General features: G+C 38.9%; 1 protein-coding gene across 3 annotated transcripts in view; it reads right to left on the bottom strand.

Moving 5' to 3' along the window:
- Nucleotides 1–14,708, bottom strand: part of abl1 (c-abl oncogene 1, non-receptor tyrosine kinase) — a 157,212-nt gene that overhangs the window by 77,322 nt on the left and 65,182 nt on the right. Inside the window, exon 1 of one of the 3 annotated variants that reach the window (XM_072240332.1) lies at nucleotides 9,593–10,082. The exons of the other annotated variants lie outside the window; for them this stretch is intronic. Within the exon in view, the coding sequence (XP_072096433.1) occupies nucleotides 9,593–9,677 (85 nt within the window). The 5' untranslated portion in view covers nucleotides 9,678–10,082. Of the gene's footprint in view, nucleotides 1–9,592; nucleotides 10,083–14,708 lie in introns of those variants that run through there. 3 annotated transcript variants of the gene reach the window in all.

Below are 14,708 nucleotides of genomic sequence, written 5' to 3'. Positions count from 1 at the left end.
AAATTGGATCCTCTTTAGCCACTGTGTATTGAACTTTGTTCAAGTCTAACCCAGGAAGCTGGCAGTCTCAAACTGGCCCCTGTTAACTTTGCCACAAAATCAAATTAAAGCAGAGACTATTCATGAACTAGTCTTCATGTAGTAGTCTCATGGGACACCAGTTAACAACTGGCTGTAAGGTCGTGAACAGTGAGGTCAGCAACATGCTTCAGTGATCATGCAAGTAAATTTCTTAAAGGTAGTTCTTCAAATTGCTCCTTTTAATTGCAGATGTGCAGGTTAAACATGGGTTAAAAGAACGGAAAATTTAATGAATCACGCGAAAGGAAGTTTTCCTGACCAAACCTCCCATGAGAGAACTTAATTCTCTTTTTCCTCACAACAGTTGGTCAAACTGTTGTTCCTAAAATTTGAAAGATTGCTGAGTGAACTCTGTGCCAGAGGCAAATGAGAAAGAAATCATGAAAAAGAATGAGATTAATACAAAATTCAAAAGAAAGCTTTCGGGCGTGGCATGAAAATTATTCAAGTGACATCTTCTCCAATTCGGGTCTCTTTTCATCTCTCCATATCAGCAGTTATGCCTTCAGGCACTTAACTAGAAACCTCTCCTCCTGCAAGAGACACAAAACCCAATCTTTGATCAAGTTTGTTGCCTCCTCCTGTTATGCAACTTGATGTTCAATTCTGTTTGGCAAGACCAATGTGAAGGGGTTGGGAATATTCTTTATACTTAAACGACTTTTAACATATTTTTGCTGCAAACTTCTCTTAAGAAATAGAGGTAGGCAATACACCCCTTGAACCATTCAGTAAGTGCATGACTGGAGTCTAGACTTTGCACTGAATAGCTTTACATTGTCAATATCAAATTCCCCTCAAGTTATGACACTCTATTCCATCACATAACTGAAGTCTTTCAATATAATCAGTTTTATTTCCATATTCGAGAACCTGAATGCAAAGTCAAGTACAATTGTTCACAGTGGCATCTGTAATACAGGACAGGTAAACTTATTTTTCTTGTAAAGCCATGGAAATGACATCAAGCAAGATGGCTTGGGATTCCTGCTCCTGACGACTGGCCAGTGATAAAATGGCCAGGGGCTCTGCAAGTTAACAGATGTACTCAGCATCAGACTCAGCCACAATTTGTCAGACGTTCAATTATCTTGCAGATATTAGTGGATTTATAGTCACACATTTCAAAATGCATTTTGGACATCCACTGAATTAATATGTAACCATCATTCACAAGACAAGTGTTCAGGCACAGGAGGCTAATCCTCCTGTCTCACTCTTAATCCCGGAATTCAATAGCCACATTCGCATCTTGTTGTCTATTTTCTTCTGTCATTGAGATGAATTGTCAAAACTTGTTATATGAATGAAATGTATTTCCTGCCTGTGCAAGTTTTTCATTACTGCCTTGGCATCAGAGAAATCTGTCCATATATAGACATCATTGCTGTACATAACCAAGGGAACATTATCAAAGGGTAGTGATAATTCTACAAATGTCCAACTGCTCCCCAAAGCTGAAAAGAATTGCAATTCTATTGCAAGATGGAAGGATGTGAAAGATTGCTTCAATAGTTTTAAAAAGGGAAATGGCAGGTTGAATACTGATACAAGCTGTACAAAATTAGTGGCTTGGAGAAGAGCAAGGAGGAGCATGCAGGTAGTTTAGGAAACGCGAGTCATTGTCTAACATATTTTCCCTTCAGGATAATGCTAGTAAGCAATGGTTCTTCAGAGTTCACTCAGGGCCAGTAGTGTGGCACTGCAAATAGCTCAACAGCATGGAAGAAGAGTGAAGGGGAAAGAGCAACCAGGATTCAATAGTCAGTCGGTAAAACTGACCTCCTGTGGCCTTAACTCTGACTCCAGGATGCAAAGATGTCTCTCCACACCTAGGCAAGACCTCAAGAAGGAGGCATTCAGCATTAAGGACTCTCACCAACTGACACATGCCCTCTTCACATCGTGGAAGGTGGTACAGGAGCCTGAAGACCCACACTCCACATTTTAGGAACAGCTTCTTCTTGTCTCAGATTTTTGAATGGTCCATAAAGACTACCTCACTATTCCCCTTTTGTGCTATTTTATAACTTAGTGAGTATTTTTATGTCTTGCACTTTACTGCTGACACAAAAAAACTATTTTTGTGATACATGATTCTGAATATCACTGCAAGAGAGCATCATAAAAGGACAGGGTGAGCATCTTGAAGTCCTGATTGCTCAAATGACACAGGGTGGAAAGGGAATGAGATCCCTCAGGCTGGGTTTGGGGAACTAGGAAAAGATAAAAACAAAAATCAAAAAAGGCTGTAATCACAGAATTATTCCCAGTGCTATATACTGAAACAATAGAGCAGATGAATATACAGAAGAGATAGTGCAGGAGAGTGTTTCAGAATCTTGAGACATTAGAACAGTTTCTGAGGCAATAGGACTTATATAAATTAAGACAGCTACACCATTACGAGGCTAGGACTAACATCTTTGCTGGAGGAATCACTATTGGGGAGAACTTAAAGCAGCTCAACAAGGACATGGGGATCTCAGAATTTATGAAGGAGAAACAAAGCAGGATGGAGTAGGTTGTCAATGAATAACTAAAATCATATAACAAAGGGGGTTAAATGCAGAAAGATTAAAAGGACAAGATTCAAGGAATGGTGGCTAAAACTTCACAAGATAAATGATCTTATTTCCATTACAATAAGATGACAATTAAATATTCCAAGTCATATGACATTTAGGAAGAGCAGGTAGAAAAGAGTGGCTAGTACTATTAACAAGATTGGTACTAGCTTTAAAAGATTTTGGTATGGCATAAAAATTGCAGAATTGGAAGCGTTTGGGTCAAGCTTAGAAATAGCCAGAAAACGGGTAGGGAAGGGGTAACATCCATATTGTGAAGCCACATCATCTGCACGTGTCAAGAGAATTAAAAAAAATTATTTTACTTTCCCCCGCTCACCCCAAAACAAATTTTATTCTGAATCTCAAAACTCTGGGGCATGATGTGTGAATTCTCTAAAGGTGTCCCATTACCCAAACTGTTGCAAAGTGGAAGTTACCTATACTTACCCAGGACACTTGCAACAAAATCACCTTAGGGATGGCAGATTTGTTGGATGGGGGGGGGGGGGAGAAAGTGAGAAGTATTCTTTAGAGATTAGAACAACGTATTTCATTAAAACTTATAAAATTCTTTAAAGGGTTCCACACTAGATGGAGAGAGGATGTCTCTATTGACCTACAGTCTACGATTGGGGGGGGGGGAACAGTTTGTAAATGATGGGTAGAACTTTAAGGAGAAAGAAAGGGAAAATTTTCTTCACTTAAATATGGTGAAACTTTGGAATTGTCTACTCTGGACAAATGTGGAAGCTCAGCTATTCTGTTCAAAACAGAAGTGAAGAGATTTCTGAGCATTAAGGGAATCATGAAATGTGGAGATGCTGCTAGAAGGAAGTACCAAGGTCAGACATCATTTTGCTGAATAACAGAGCAGGCTAAGAGGCTGGACAGCCTATTCCTGTTCCTACTTATTATGAAAAACAAAGTTTCATATCTTTGTATTAGGTAAGGCACAGTCGGAGTTGGTTCATGCACAGCATGAAAGTTAGTATTCAGTGCATTTTTGTTAGCAAGTTAGCATTTTTGTCTTGCAACTCCTTTGTTTGTGAAGCTGATATTTGAAGTATTTACTTGGGTGGACAAATGGAATAATGGCTTACATGACACTTGAATGGGAACATCTTAAAGAATGCAGTACTCCCTTAATACTATACTTGAGATTTCCTTCAATTGCACACAAGTTGCATGATGGACCATGATTGATCCTTGTGCCTTTTGACTTGAAGACAAAAGCACATTCAAATAAGGCAAGTTAAACAAAATGTTTCACACACTTCAGTCTTTTCTGCTGAGGGAAATAATGTCAGAATCAGGTTTATTATCATTAACACAATAAAATGTTGTTTTGCAACAGCAATAAAGAGCAAGACAAAAATACTATAAACAAATAGCATTCTTATCTATATTATCTATGGTAAATGAAGATAACTAATTGGAAGGTTGTGTGTTAAACATATTCTAAATATACACAGCTTCATTAATCTGAGGTCATTCCAAACAAAATATAGTTCACAACTGAAGAACTCGTAAAGTTTCTTTCCACTTACATAATTACCTGCAGAAGGGTGGGTGGGGGTGTGTGTTCAATTTCCAACATCCGAAGATTTTCTTTGTTGCTACATAATTATTTTAACTTATTCATTGCTTTCTTTAAATTGACCTTATAATGCCCCATTAGACAGAAGCAGAGTTTGGCCATTCAGCCTATCTAGTCTACTCCATCATGGCTGATTTATTATTCCCCATTCTCTTGCTCTCTTCCCATACCTTTGACACCCTTACTAATCAAGAATCCAGCGACCTCCACTTTAAATCTACTCAACGATTTTCCAACCTCTGGCTGAAGAGATTCCTCCTCAGCTCTGTTCTAAATGAAGGCCCTTGCATTCTGAGGCTGTGCCTTCTGGTCCGAGACTCTCCCACTGTAGGAAACACCTTCACATCCACTCTACGATATTCAATAGGTTTCAGTAAGATCTTCCCCCAATACCCTACTCTGAACTCCACCGAGTACATCCCGGAGCCATCAAATGCTCCTCATACATTAACTCTTTCATACCTATCATCATTCTTGTGAACCTCCTCTGGACCCCCTCTAATGTCACTGCATCCTCTTAGATAAGGGATGCAAAACTGCTCACAATACTCCAAGTGTGACTTGACCAATGCTTTATAAAGCCTCAGCATTACATCGTAAACACGAGGGATTCTGCAGATGCTGGAAATTCAAGCAACACACATCAAAGTTGCTGGTGAATGCAGCAGGCCAGGCAGCATCTCTAGGAAGAGGTACAGTCGACGTTTCGGGCCGAGACCCTTCGTCAGGACTCAGCATTACATCCTTACTTTTATGTTCTAGTCCTATTGAAATGAATGATGACATTGCATTTGCCTTCCTTACCACCAACTCAACTTTCAAGTTAACCTTTAGGGAATCCCTAAAGGAATCTTGGATTCTTGAAAAGAAATCTTGAAAGGGAATCTTGAAACAAGAGAGACTGTAGATGCTGGAAATCTTGAGCAATATAGACAAAATGCTGGAGGACCTCAGCAGGTCTGGTTGCATCTATGGAGGGAAATAAATAGTTGATGTTTTGGACTGAGACCCTTCATCAGGAATCAAGTTTCAGGTCTCACTCTGAAAGGTGAACTGTATAATTCCCTCCATAGGTGCTCCCTGACCTGCTGAGTACCTCCAGCATTTTGTATGTGTTGAATCAGCCATTATTGTATCTTATCTTTTGACGCCAAGTTCTTCCTCTGGCCAGATTGATGAGAGTATCAGGACAACTGAACACAGTTATTCTTTCCATAACCATAGCTTGGTAGTATGCATACCAATGAGCATTCTTCAGAATGCATTTCATAACTTCCTCCACAGTTTCCCTGCAAAGGTCTACCTTCGCAGCAAAGATGGTCAAACTAACATGCAGTTTCATTCAGGGACTTTTGATTGGAAGTCTCCAAGTTCAGCTCTGAAGAAAAATGGGAAATTCATCTGCTGAGGGTTCAAAATGTTTTCTGCAGTTGCTCTAGCGTTCAGACTATCCGCAGCTAACAGGCCAAGTAGGCAAATGCACTCAAACAGTACTACTTGAAGCCGGATGTTAGCAAAAATTCCAGGGATACATTACTTTTTATTTTATGATGCAGGTCAGAGAAGCACAGAACTGCAGAGAAATTGTGAGGAGGAACAAGAAAAAAATGCTGGCTGCATAACAACAAATTTAAAATCAAGTGACAGAGAGTGAACCCAAAATCTCAGCAGCTCATGACCCAACTCTTTTACACACCAAAGCGTTTCCGCAATGTACAAAGCGTTAGTCAGGTATGCTTGCATGGCTGCTCTTAGAAAACTCAGCATGATCGAGATTATAGCAGTTGTTTGATAAGCATCTCATCATCTACCCTAAACATTCATTTCCTCTACCACCAGCACAGAGTGATTGCACTGTGGTATATGCAAATCAGCAGCACTTACCAAGCCCAAGCAATAAAATAAAGACAGCTGGTGAATAGAAACACTACCACACTTGCATCTCCCCTCCAAGTTACACAGCATTATTATTTGGAAATGTATCACCTTTCATCACGGCTAGGCCAAAATCCTGGAATCTTATCGAACAGAATGGTGGAAATACCTTCACCAGAGGGTCTATAGTAATTTATCACCACCTTCTCAAGGTGGATTAAGGATGGGTAATCAATGCTGCCATTGCCAATGATGCCCAGATCCTTAAAGGGTCAAAGAAACTGGAATTAAAGTCATACAACACAGAAATGGGGCCCTTTGGTCCACCAGATCCATGACAATCATTTTGGCCTTATTTCCATTAATCCCATTTGCCTGCTTTGATATTTGTATGTATGTCAATCTAAATATCTCTTAAGCAGAATCTGCATCCAATTTCTCTGCCTTCTTGGCAGCACATCCCAGATGACAACCATTGGGTGGAGTAAAGATACATTAACGTACATATACAAGCAGTGGCTGTTGCCTAGAACTCATTGTCCATGCAACTCATTTTATTTTATTTTATTTAGAGATACAGTGCAGAACAGAACAGACTGCTTCCAGCCCAGTAACCCACATGTTTAACCCAGGCCTAATCACAGGACAATTTACAATGACCGATTAACCTTTTAACATGGACACTTTTGGACTGTGGGAGGAAACCGAAGCACCCAGAAGAAACCCACACCATCACAGGAGAACATACAATCTCCTTAAAGACAGTACTGGAATTTAACTCCGATGCTCCCATATGTTCTAACAGCACTCTAACCACTACACTACTGTGATGCCAATTAGATGAGTGATATAAAACATGTTATGCAGTTATTCAAGAGCAGTTTTAGGAGTAAATACAGTACAATTTGAAGTTAGCACACTCAGCAGCTATTCTGTACTGGTGGTAGAGGAAATGACCTTTGAAGAAAATGTTCTGTGAATTTACACAAGATCTTACATAATGCAAGATGATAAGATAATTACCTTTTTGTTTACTATCAATTGAAGGATAGATATTATCCCAGGTAAAGGGATTACAATTCTTTGGTCTTGCTGATGTTTCATGCAAGCTTGCTCTTGCATCATCACTCATAAGCTGATTTATCTCACTCTTGTACATTTTTCTTGCCATCTGAGGTTTTACTAACAACAGTATTGTCTTCTGTAAATTTTAAATAGTGTTTGAGTTGTGCTCAGTCGCACAGTTATAAATGTAGAATAGAGCAAAGCAGTGGGCTAAGCACTTCATTCTTGTGTGCCTGTGCTAATTGTCAGGAAGGAGATGATCTATACTGACTGCGGTCTTCCACTGAGGAAGTCAATAACCCAGTTACAGAGACCCAAGTTTAGAAGTCCGGTGATTAATACTGAAGCAGTGATGATATTGAATGCTAAGCTGTAATTGATAAACAGCAGCCCATTTTCTAGGTGCTCTAAAGCAGAGAAGAGAACTCGTGAGATTGCCTCCAATGTAGACATGTGCGGAGGTAAGGCAAATTGCAACAGGTCCAGGACCTTGCTCAAGCAGGAGTTAATTTTAGCCATAACCAACCCTTTACAATAAACTTGTACAAGATTTCTACAAAATACAAAGCACAGCTAACAAGTTTAAAATAAATGTTGGGTTTACCTGTCCCTGGATACTAGTTATTGGCACATATTTGACCATTAGAAATAAGTTTATTCTGATAAATAACAAGACTGTATTTGTCTTCTATTTTCAGATTTCTCATAGCTTCTAGTCAATAAATTTGAAAGTAGTCATAACTAATCCGTTTGAAAACAGAAACAAAACTATAGGCATCTGGGAACAAGCCTTCAAATGCCACGCATTCAACCTTAGGAATTTATCACCCTAAAACTTCATGCCTCTGTCTCCCTTTTAAAGGCACTACTTAAGAGTTACAATCTTTAACTAAGCTTTTCATTACTTCTAATACCTCATGTAACCTGGTGCAATATTGTTTTAAAACTCTTCAGTGAAGTGCAAAGGATGTTTAACTATGTTAAAATGTATAAATGTAAGTTGTTAAACTAGGCATCATACTTAGCTGGCCCACAATAACCGGGAACTCATTTCAACCCATGTTCAACTCATTTCTAGAATATCTTGCATCTTAATCTCTATGCTACATATATCACTGTGCTCAACCACTTCAGTACATTTCAAATATTAAACAAAATTATTATTATTATCCATCTATCTGCTGAGCAGAGAGATTCAAATCAGTTCTGCCTTCAGCAAGGCGTTTTGCCATCATTGAAAGTCCTTCAGAAGCAAATTAATTTACCCTCAGGACAGCCATATATCACAAAGGAATGAATAATATTCACTCATTACTTTGATAAGTACATTAATTCTTTGTTTGGAAGGTGGCAATTGAGATTGCCATAATTGGTGGTGCAGTCTCCAAATTATATTATAACTATTTCGTTAATCACTAAATAGCTTTACTGTTCACAAAATAAATCAATTATAGGTCAATAAAATTAGACATATTTGGGAAAGTTGAAATTCTGCGATTAGCACTTCACATGCATGATGTTGCAGCAAATGTCATTTACATAACAATTTTAACATATAAAGGCTCTCCAAGGAACCTTTAAAATCACTTAGACATGTTAATATTTAGTGCTAGTAATATTGTATTCCCGTACTTAAGGATATACAGTACAATAAATTGCTAAACTACAATTAAATAATTTCTGTGGTAAACTGAATATAAACGAAATTTCAAATATATTCATAAAGACTAAATTTAAATTCTGATCCGCTCCCTTTAGCAAATTCCTTCCTTGTCAAATAATATCAGGTCATAAAGCACCCATTCTGAAACATCTATTCAAGTTTTCAAAGGAAATAACCAAAAAAATTACAGGATATTTTCCGTTCCCTACAAAAAGTTCATTATAAAACTGTAACCATACATAGTAAGCAAACTTTTGGAAAATACGAGAAAATTAGATTCAGAAGGGACTAACTTCAGCAGCGCAGCTAAAAATATATACTCAAAATTGCACATTTCTCCGAATAACGAAATTCTGTCCCTGGTACGCCCTTAACAAAAGTTTGATAGTTAGGAAAAGACTAGTCTTAGAAGTTAACAAATAAATTACAATGACGTGCGTGGGCTTAATTGAGGTTGTGCAGAACCAAGCAATCATTTCTTTTAGAAAAATACCCTAAATGTCTGGAGGACCGAAGTGAAACATAAGTAACAGAAAGCTATTCCGGCGGCAAGGAGCAAAATGTCTTCCAAAATTCTGCTGTTTACGTCTGTGCTTACGCAAACTGCTATCTTTCTCTCCCCCTCCTCAACCACACGAGAGCAGAGGCCTCTGCAAAGGATTTTTTTCACAGAACTCAGGAATTTACTTCGGGCCTCTCTCACTTGACTTGCCCGATTTCCTACGACACTTAAAATCTTACCTTCCAAGTAACAGCTGGATGAAGCAGACAGCGTCTTTCTTGATTTACACCCCACCAGCTTACGACAAATCTCCAGCATTTTCATTTGTTAAACTTCAATTCGAATTATTTTTCTTTCGTCCCCTTTTCCTTTTCAAAAATAGTTTCCCAGGTCCGGTAAAAAAAAATCCAATTTCAACGTCCCCCCCAGGATTGGCCGTTTCAAATCTCCAAAGGTCTGGGGGGGGGGTAACAACAGATTTAAGATTTCTTTTCAGTCGGGTCTGAAACTTAGCGAACACACGCCGCACCCATTCTTGTTTTCTTGTAGCATCAATTCAAATCCTATTTGTGTTCTCCTGGAGACTTGGTTTCTTGAAGCGGTGGAGACACTGTCCACGACATACAAGCCTGCTGCCCACCCCACGTACACACACCCAACACCGGGAGACTTGCCTAGGCTCCACAACCAACAATGAAGGCCTTTGAAGCTCCTGCCTGGCTTCCATCGGTGACATCAGCAGACTGGAGCCACCCACACTTGCCTTAATAAACCAGTCGAAGCCCGGCCTCATTACTATTGCGTTTCTGGTCTTAACCCGCTCACAAGTTATGCGCGGGAGGAAGTAAACACGAAACACGAGCGCATACGCTTATATTTATTACCTAAAGTTGTAACAGAAAGGCAAATTATAAAAGACAAACACAAAGGATTTCGCAGATGCTAGAAATCCAGAGCAACACACGCAAAATGTTGGAGGAACTTAGCAGGTCAGGTAGCATCTACAGAGTCGACGTTTCGGACCGATACTCTTCATCAGGTTGATTATCAACATCCCACATCTACCCCAATCCTCAAGAGTTAGCATAAGGGCAATTGCTTTTAACCAGCGGGTTATTGGGATCAGAAAGCATTAACTGATGAGTTGGTGGGAACAGATTCAATGGTATCAGAGAACGTGTATTTCCCAGGAAACCATTCACCCATTCTATCTGGGCCAATTGATCCAACTAGTTCCCAACTTTCTAGCACAGATCGCTGCTCTTCAAGGGTACATCCATGTATATTTTTTGAAACGTGGTGGGAGCTTCTGCCCTTTTTCCCTCTCAGGCAGTGAGCTCCAGGCACCAAACATTTTCTGGGTAATTATTTCCCCTCATCTTCTCTTTAATCTTTCTACTGAATTATTTTAGATCCATGATCTTTAACCCCCCCCCACCCTTATCCCAGATGTTCACCTGTCTGCTACAGATCAATTACCACTATTTTACTTGAAAATATCTGGTTGCTAATCACACACAATGACATGTGAAAATAGCTTCTAGAAAGCTATCCACTGTTTACAGCAGTGTGGGTAGTAACAAAGATATGAATTATTTTTCCAAAAAAGTATGGCCTTATTAATGCTTTCATCATGGATGCACCTTTCGCACTAGATTCTTTCTCATAATATGGAATACTCAAAATATTTTATTGCAACATAAACTAGTATGTGTAAATTTTTTTTTAGAACAAATCATATGATGTTTCCCAAAGTACTATTGATTCTACGCCCAGTGGCACTTTATTAGGTACTCCAGCTCATTAATGCAAATATCACGCAGCAGCAACTCAATGCATGAAAACATGCAGACATGGTTAAGAGGTTCAGCTGTTGTTCAGGCCAACTATCAGAATGGGGAAGTAATCTGATCTTGGTCACTTTGATTGTTGGTGCCAGATGGGGAGGTTTGAAAATCTCAAACTGCTGATCTCCTGGGATTTCCACACACCAGGAGTGAAAAACAAAAAACATTCAGTGGACACCAGTTCTGAGGGTGAAAATGCCTTGTCAATGAGAGGGAATGGGTGGACTAGTTCAAGTTGACAGGAAGGTGACAGTAACTCCAATAACCATGCATTACAACAGTGGTATGCAGAAGAGCATCTCTGAATGCACAATATGTCGAACCTTGAAGTGGATGGGCTACAACAGCAGGGGACCATTTTTGTGGCCATTTTATTAGGTATACTCCTATACCTAATAAAGAGGTCATTGAGTGTAAGCCACAAAAGGAGATTCTGGGGGCAGATAAAAAAAAGTGTGCTTTATGAGTCACTGACATAATAATACAGAACATGAAAGATTTCTGCTGCTTAAGGCTCTATATCATGATGTAACAATATAAACCAATGAGAGAAGCAGAGGCTAAATAAAGATCAAGGTAATTGGAAAGATTTGGGGTAAGACTTCTTAAACTGGGGCCATAACAGCTGAACATAGGACTACCAATGGTACATAATTAAAACTTCTGAGGACTTCAAAGTTGGAGGAGTGCCTGAAGGAAACTCAAAGGCCTGTTGGGCTAAATGTGGTTACCAAGAAATGGAACAATAAGGGTATAGAAGAATGGAAAAAAATTAAAACAAGGACAAGAATTTTAAAATCCATGCTGGGCTTAGCTGAGAGCCAATTGGAGGTCAGAAAATAGCATTACTAGGTGAACAGGACAGACACTGCAGCGTTTTAAAGACGTGAAGCTATGAGTGCATTGGAATAGTCAGATTTAGTGGGTGAGAATTTCAACAGCAGAGCTCAGGTGGAATTAGGAGAAATTGACAGTGGTAATTTAAGGCAAAGATGACATGAAAAAGTTACATACAGCAGCATCACAGGCGCACAGCATCATCCAAACAGCAATCACAAGAAAAACATTATAAACTTTTTTAACATGTTCCCTAAAAGGGAACAGTTATAGATCAATACCATGGCAGAGCCAGTTTCACCTTATAATTTAATTTACTACATTAAATACACTTTCAAAAACTTTTATTTTGCCAATTTCCTTCCTGTACTGAGCAATTCTCCACTTTTCATGCTTTGGCTGAGTAGTCAGGATAAAATCCAACAGATTTCAACAACAGCTGTCGATTCATTTCATGATCAGCCAGCAGGAAGTATGACTCAAGCAACATGAGGTGGCCAATAACAGTGTAGAACACCTCAGATCTTCCAGTCACCCAACAAGGAGCAGACCATATTCATCCAAATAAGGTACTATGATCTCAGTAACAGGAAGCCATGTATTTAAACTAACTATCTACTTCTGCCGGCATTCATCGCAGTTCTTCATCTGTTGCCGTTTTGCTGTTTAAGTTTCACAGGCTATACTGTTGTGTAGACAAACGCTGCAGTCAATCTGCATACAGCGAGATCAAACAAACATGCAGTGCTACAACACTACAGAATTCATTTACCATAGCCCTGGAGTTTCAGTTTAGATAGTTTACCTAAATGCTGAAATGCTTAACAGAGACAAATGTGATGCCACACATTTATATGTACCAACAGTTTTAATTTTAAAACAGTAGAAGTAAGTTAAGCTGATTAGATAAGCAACATCCGCTTAGACTCGTGAAAATCTCAGCTCCATGACCACTCAAAGGGAATGTTAATGAGAATGAGGCCATACATTGAGAGCATAAAGTTATGTCAAAACTAATTGGACTTCCTTTCTTACCTGAAAATGCACATTTTCTCCCTTCTAATTAAGGGTAATATCAGGAAGTACAAGAACTTGAAGAACTCTTATATTGCTGTGAAGGTCCTCTGAATTTAACTAAAGCTCTTCAAGTGGATCAGAACCAGAATCAGATCATCAACACATGTGGCTTATTTTGTAGAGCAGTACAGTACAAAGATATAAAAATTGATAAAATACAAGAACATTGTGCAAAATAAGGAATAATGAGGTAGGGTTTGTGGAATCATAGAAACTGATGGTTGAGGGAGAAACTACTCCCAATTTGTTGAGTGTGAGTCTTCAAGCTCCTGTACCTCCTTCCTTGATGGTTGTAGCAGGAAGGGAGCATGCCCTAGACAGGGGTTGGTAACCTTTTTGCCTCTGTGGGCCGGATCGCGTATTAATGAGCTGACGGGCCAGATAAATGCCATAAGAAACTTGAAATATGGGAATTATCCATTTAAATACATCTAGTTATGTTTTGCCTCAAATTAATGAATAACGCATGCTAGAAAATCATTTCTGCTTAACTAAGGATGCCAATTAGTAATCAAAGAACTCAGTTTAGTTGCAATTTATTTCAATCAAGGCATCTTTTGAATCTATTAAAAGGACACAACGAATCTCTGAACATAAAATGTATGAACATGATGCATTGAATGGTGGTAAATTAAGTATAATAAAAAAAGAAAATTTTAATGCAAACAGTCGATAAATCAATGTGAAACTTGATGCTGTTTGTTCCTTGAAAGCTTCTCAATATTGGGTGTCAGACTTGTTGATGCTAAGAGAAAGACATTATCCAGATGGGCATCAGTCAATCTTGTTCTCAAATGGTTCTTGGAGTGCTTCATTTTTGAAAATAATTGCTCACACAGATAAGTGCTGCCAAACAATGATGCCATCTTTTTTGCATGGTCCACATTCTTTGACAAACTCTCCATCTGTAAAAGGCTTCATTTTTTCTGAAATACGTTTTCAGATTTCGTAGCTGGCACAGGTATTTCCTTCATTTTCACTGTTCTTCTTGGCAAAAAATGACATTTGTTTTCCAAAACTAGCCTTCATTTGCTCAACCTCATCTTTCCTTGCTTGCCCAGTAAACTTGTTAAAATTTCCACTATGGCGGGTCTCGTAATGTCGCCTGATATTTGCCACCTTCTTCACAGCAACATTTTCTAGGCAAATGAGACAAACTGATTTCCCAGCTTGCTCAATGAAGTAATAATCTAGTGTCCAAATGCCTTGGAAATTTTGGCACTCAGTGTCTACCTTCCTGCGTTTTGTATTCATTGCCACTAGAATTTTTTCCTTCGATTTTATTTTGAAATGTGAGTTATTCAACAAGTATCGTAGCACGTAAATATCTGGATATTTAGCGTAGATTTCTTGTTAAAACACATTGACGCTGTTTCTGTTTATAAATTTGAACGATCCCATCTGAAAACCTGCGCGTGCACAGAGAGTATCTAATACATATTAATAAGGTAGTCTGCCTTCCCGTCATTCGTATATACCAGTGTTTCCTTTGGAACAAAACGGAATCTGGGGCCAGTGTAACAAGACGCCATGCATGTCCATCAGTGTGGTTGCATGAAACACTCAGAATAAGGAAAAATCGCTCGCGGGCTGG

This window comes from Mobula birostris, chromosome 22 (assembly GCF_030028105.1).
Source record: "Mobula birostris isolate sMobBir1 chromosome 22, sMobBir1.hap1, whole genome shotgun sequence".
Lineage (NCBI taxonomy): Eukaryota > Metazoa > Chordata > Chondrichthyes > Myliobatiformes > Myliobatidae > Mobula > Mobula birostris.
This window is presented reverse-complemented; position numbering and strand designations above follow the sequence as displayed.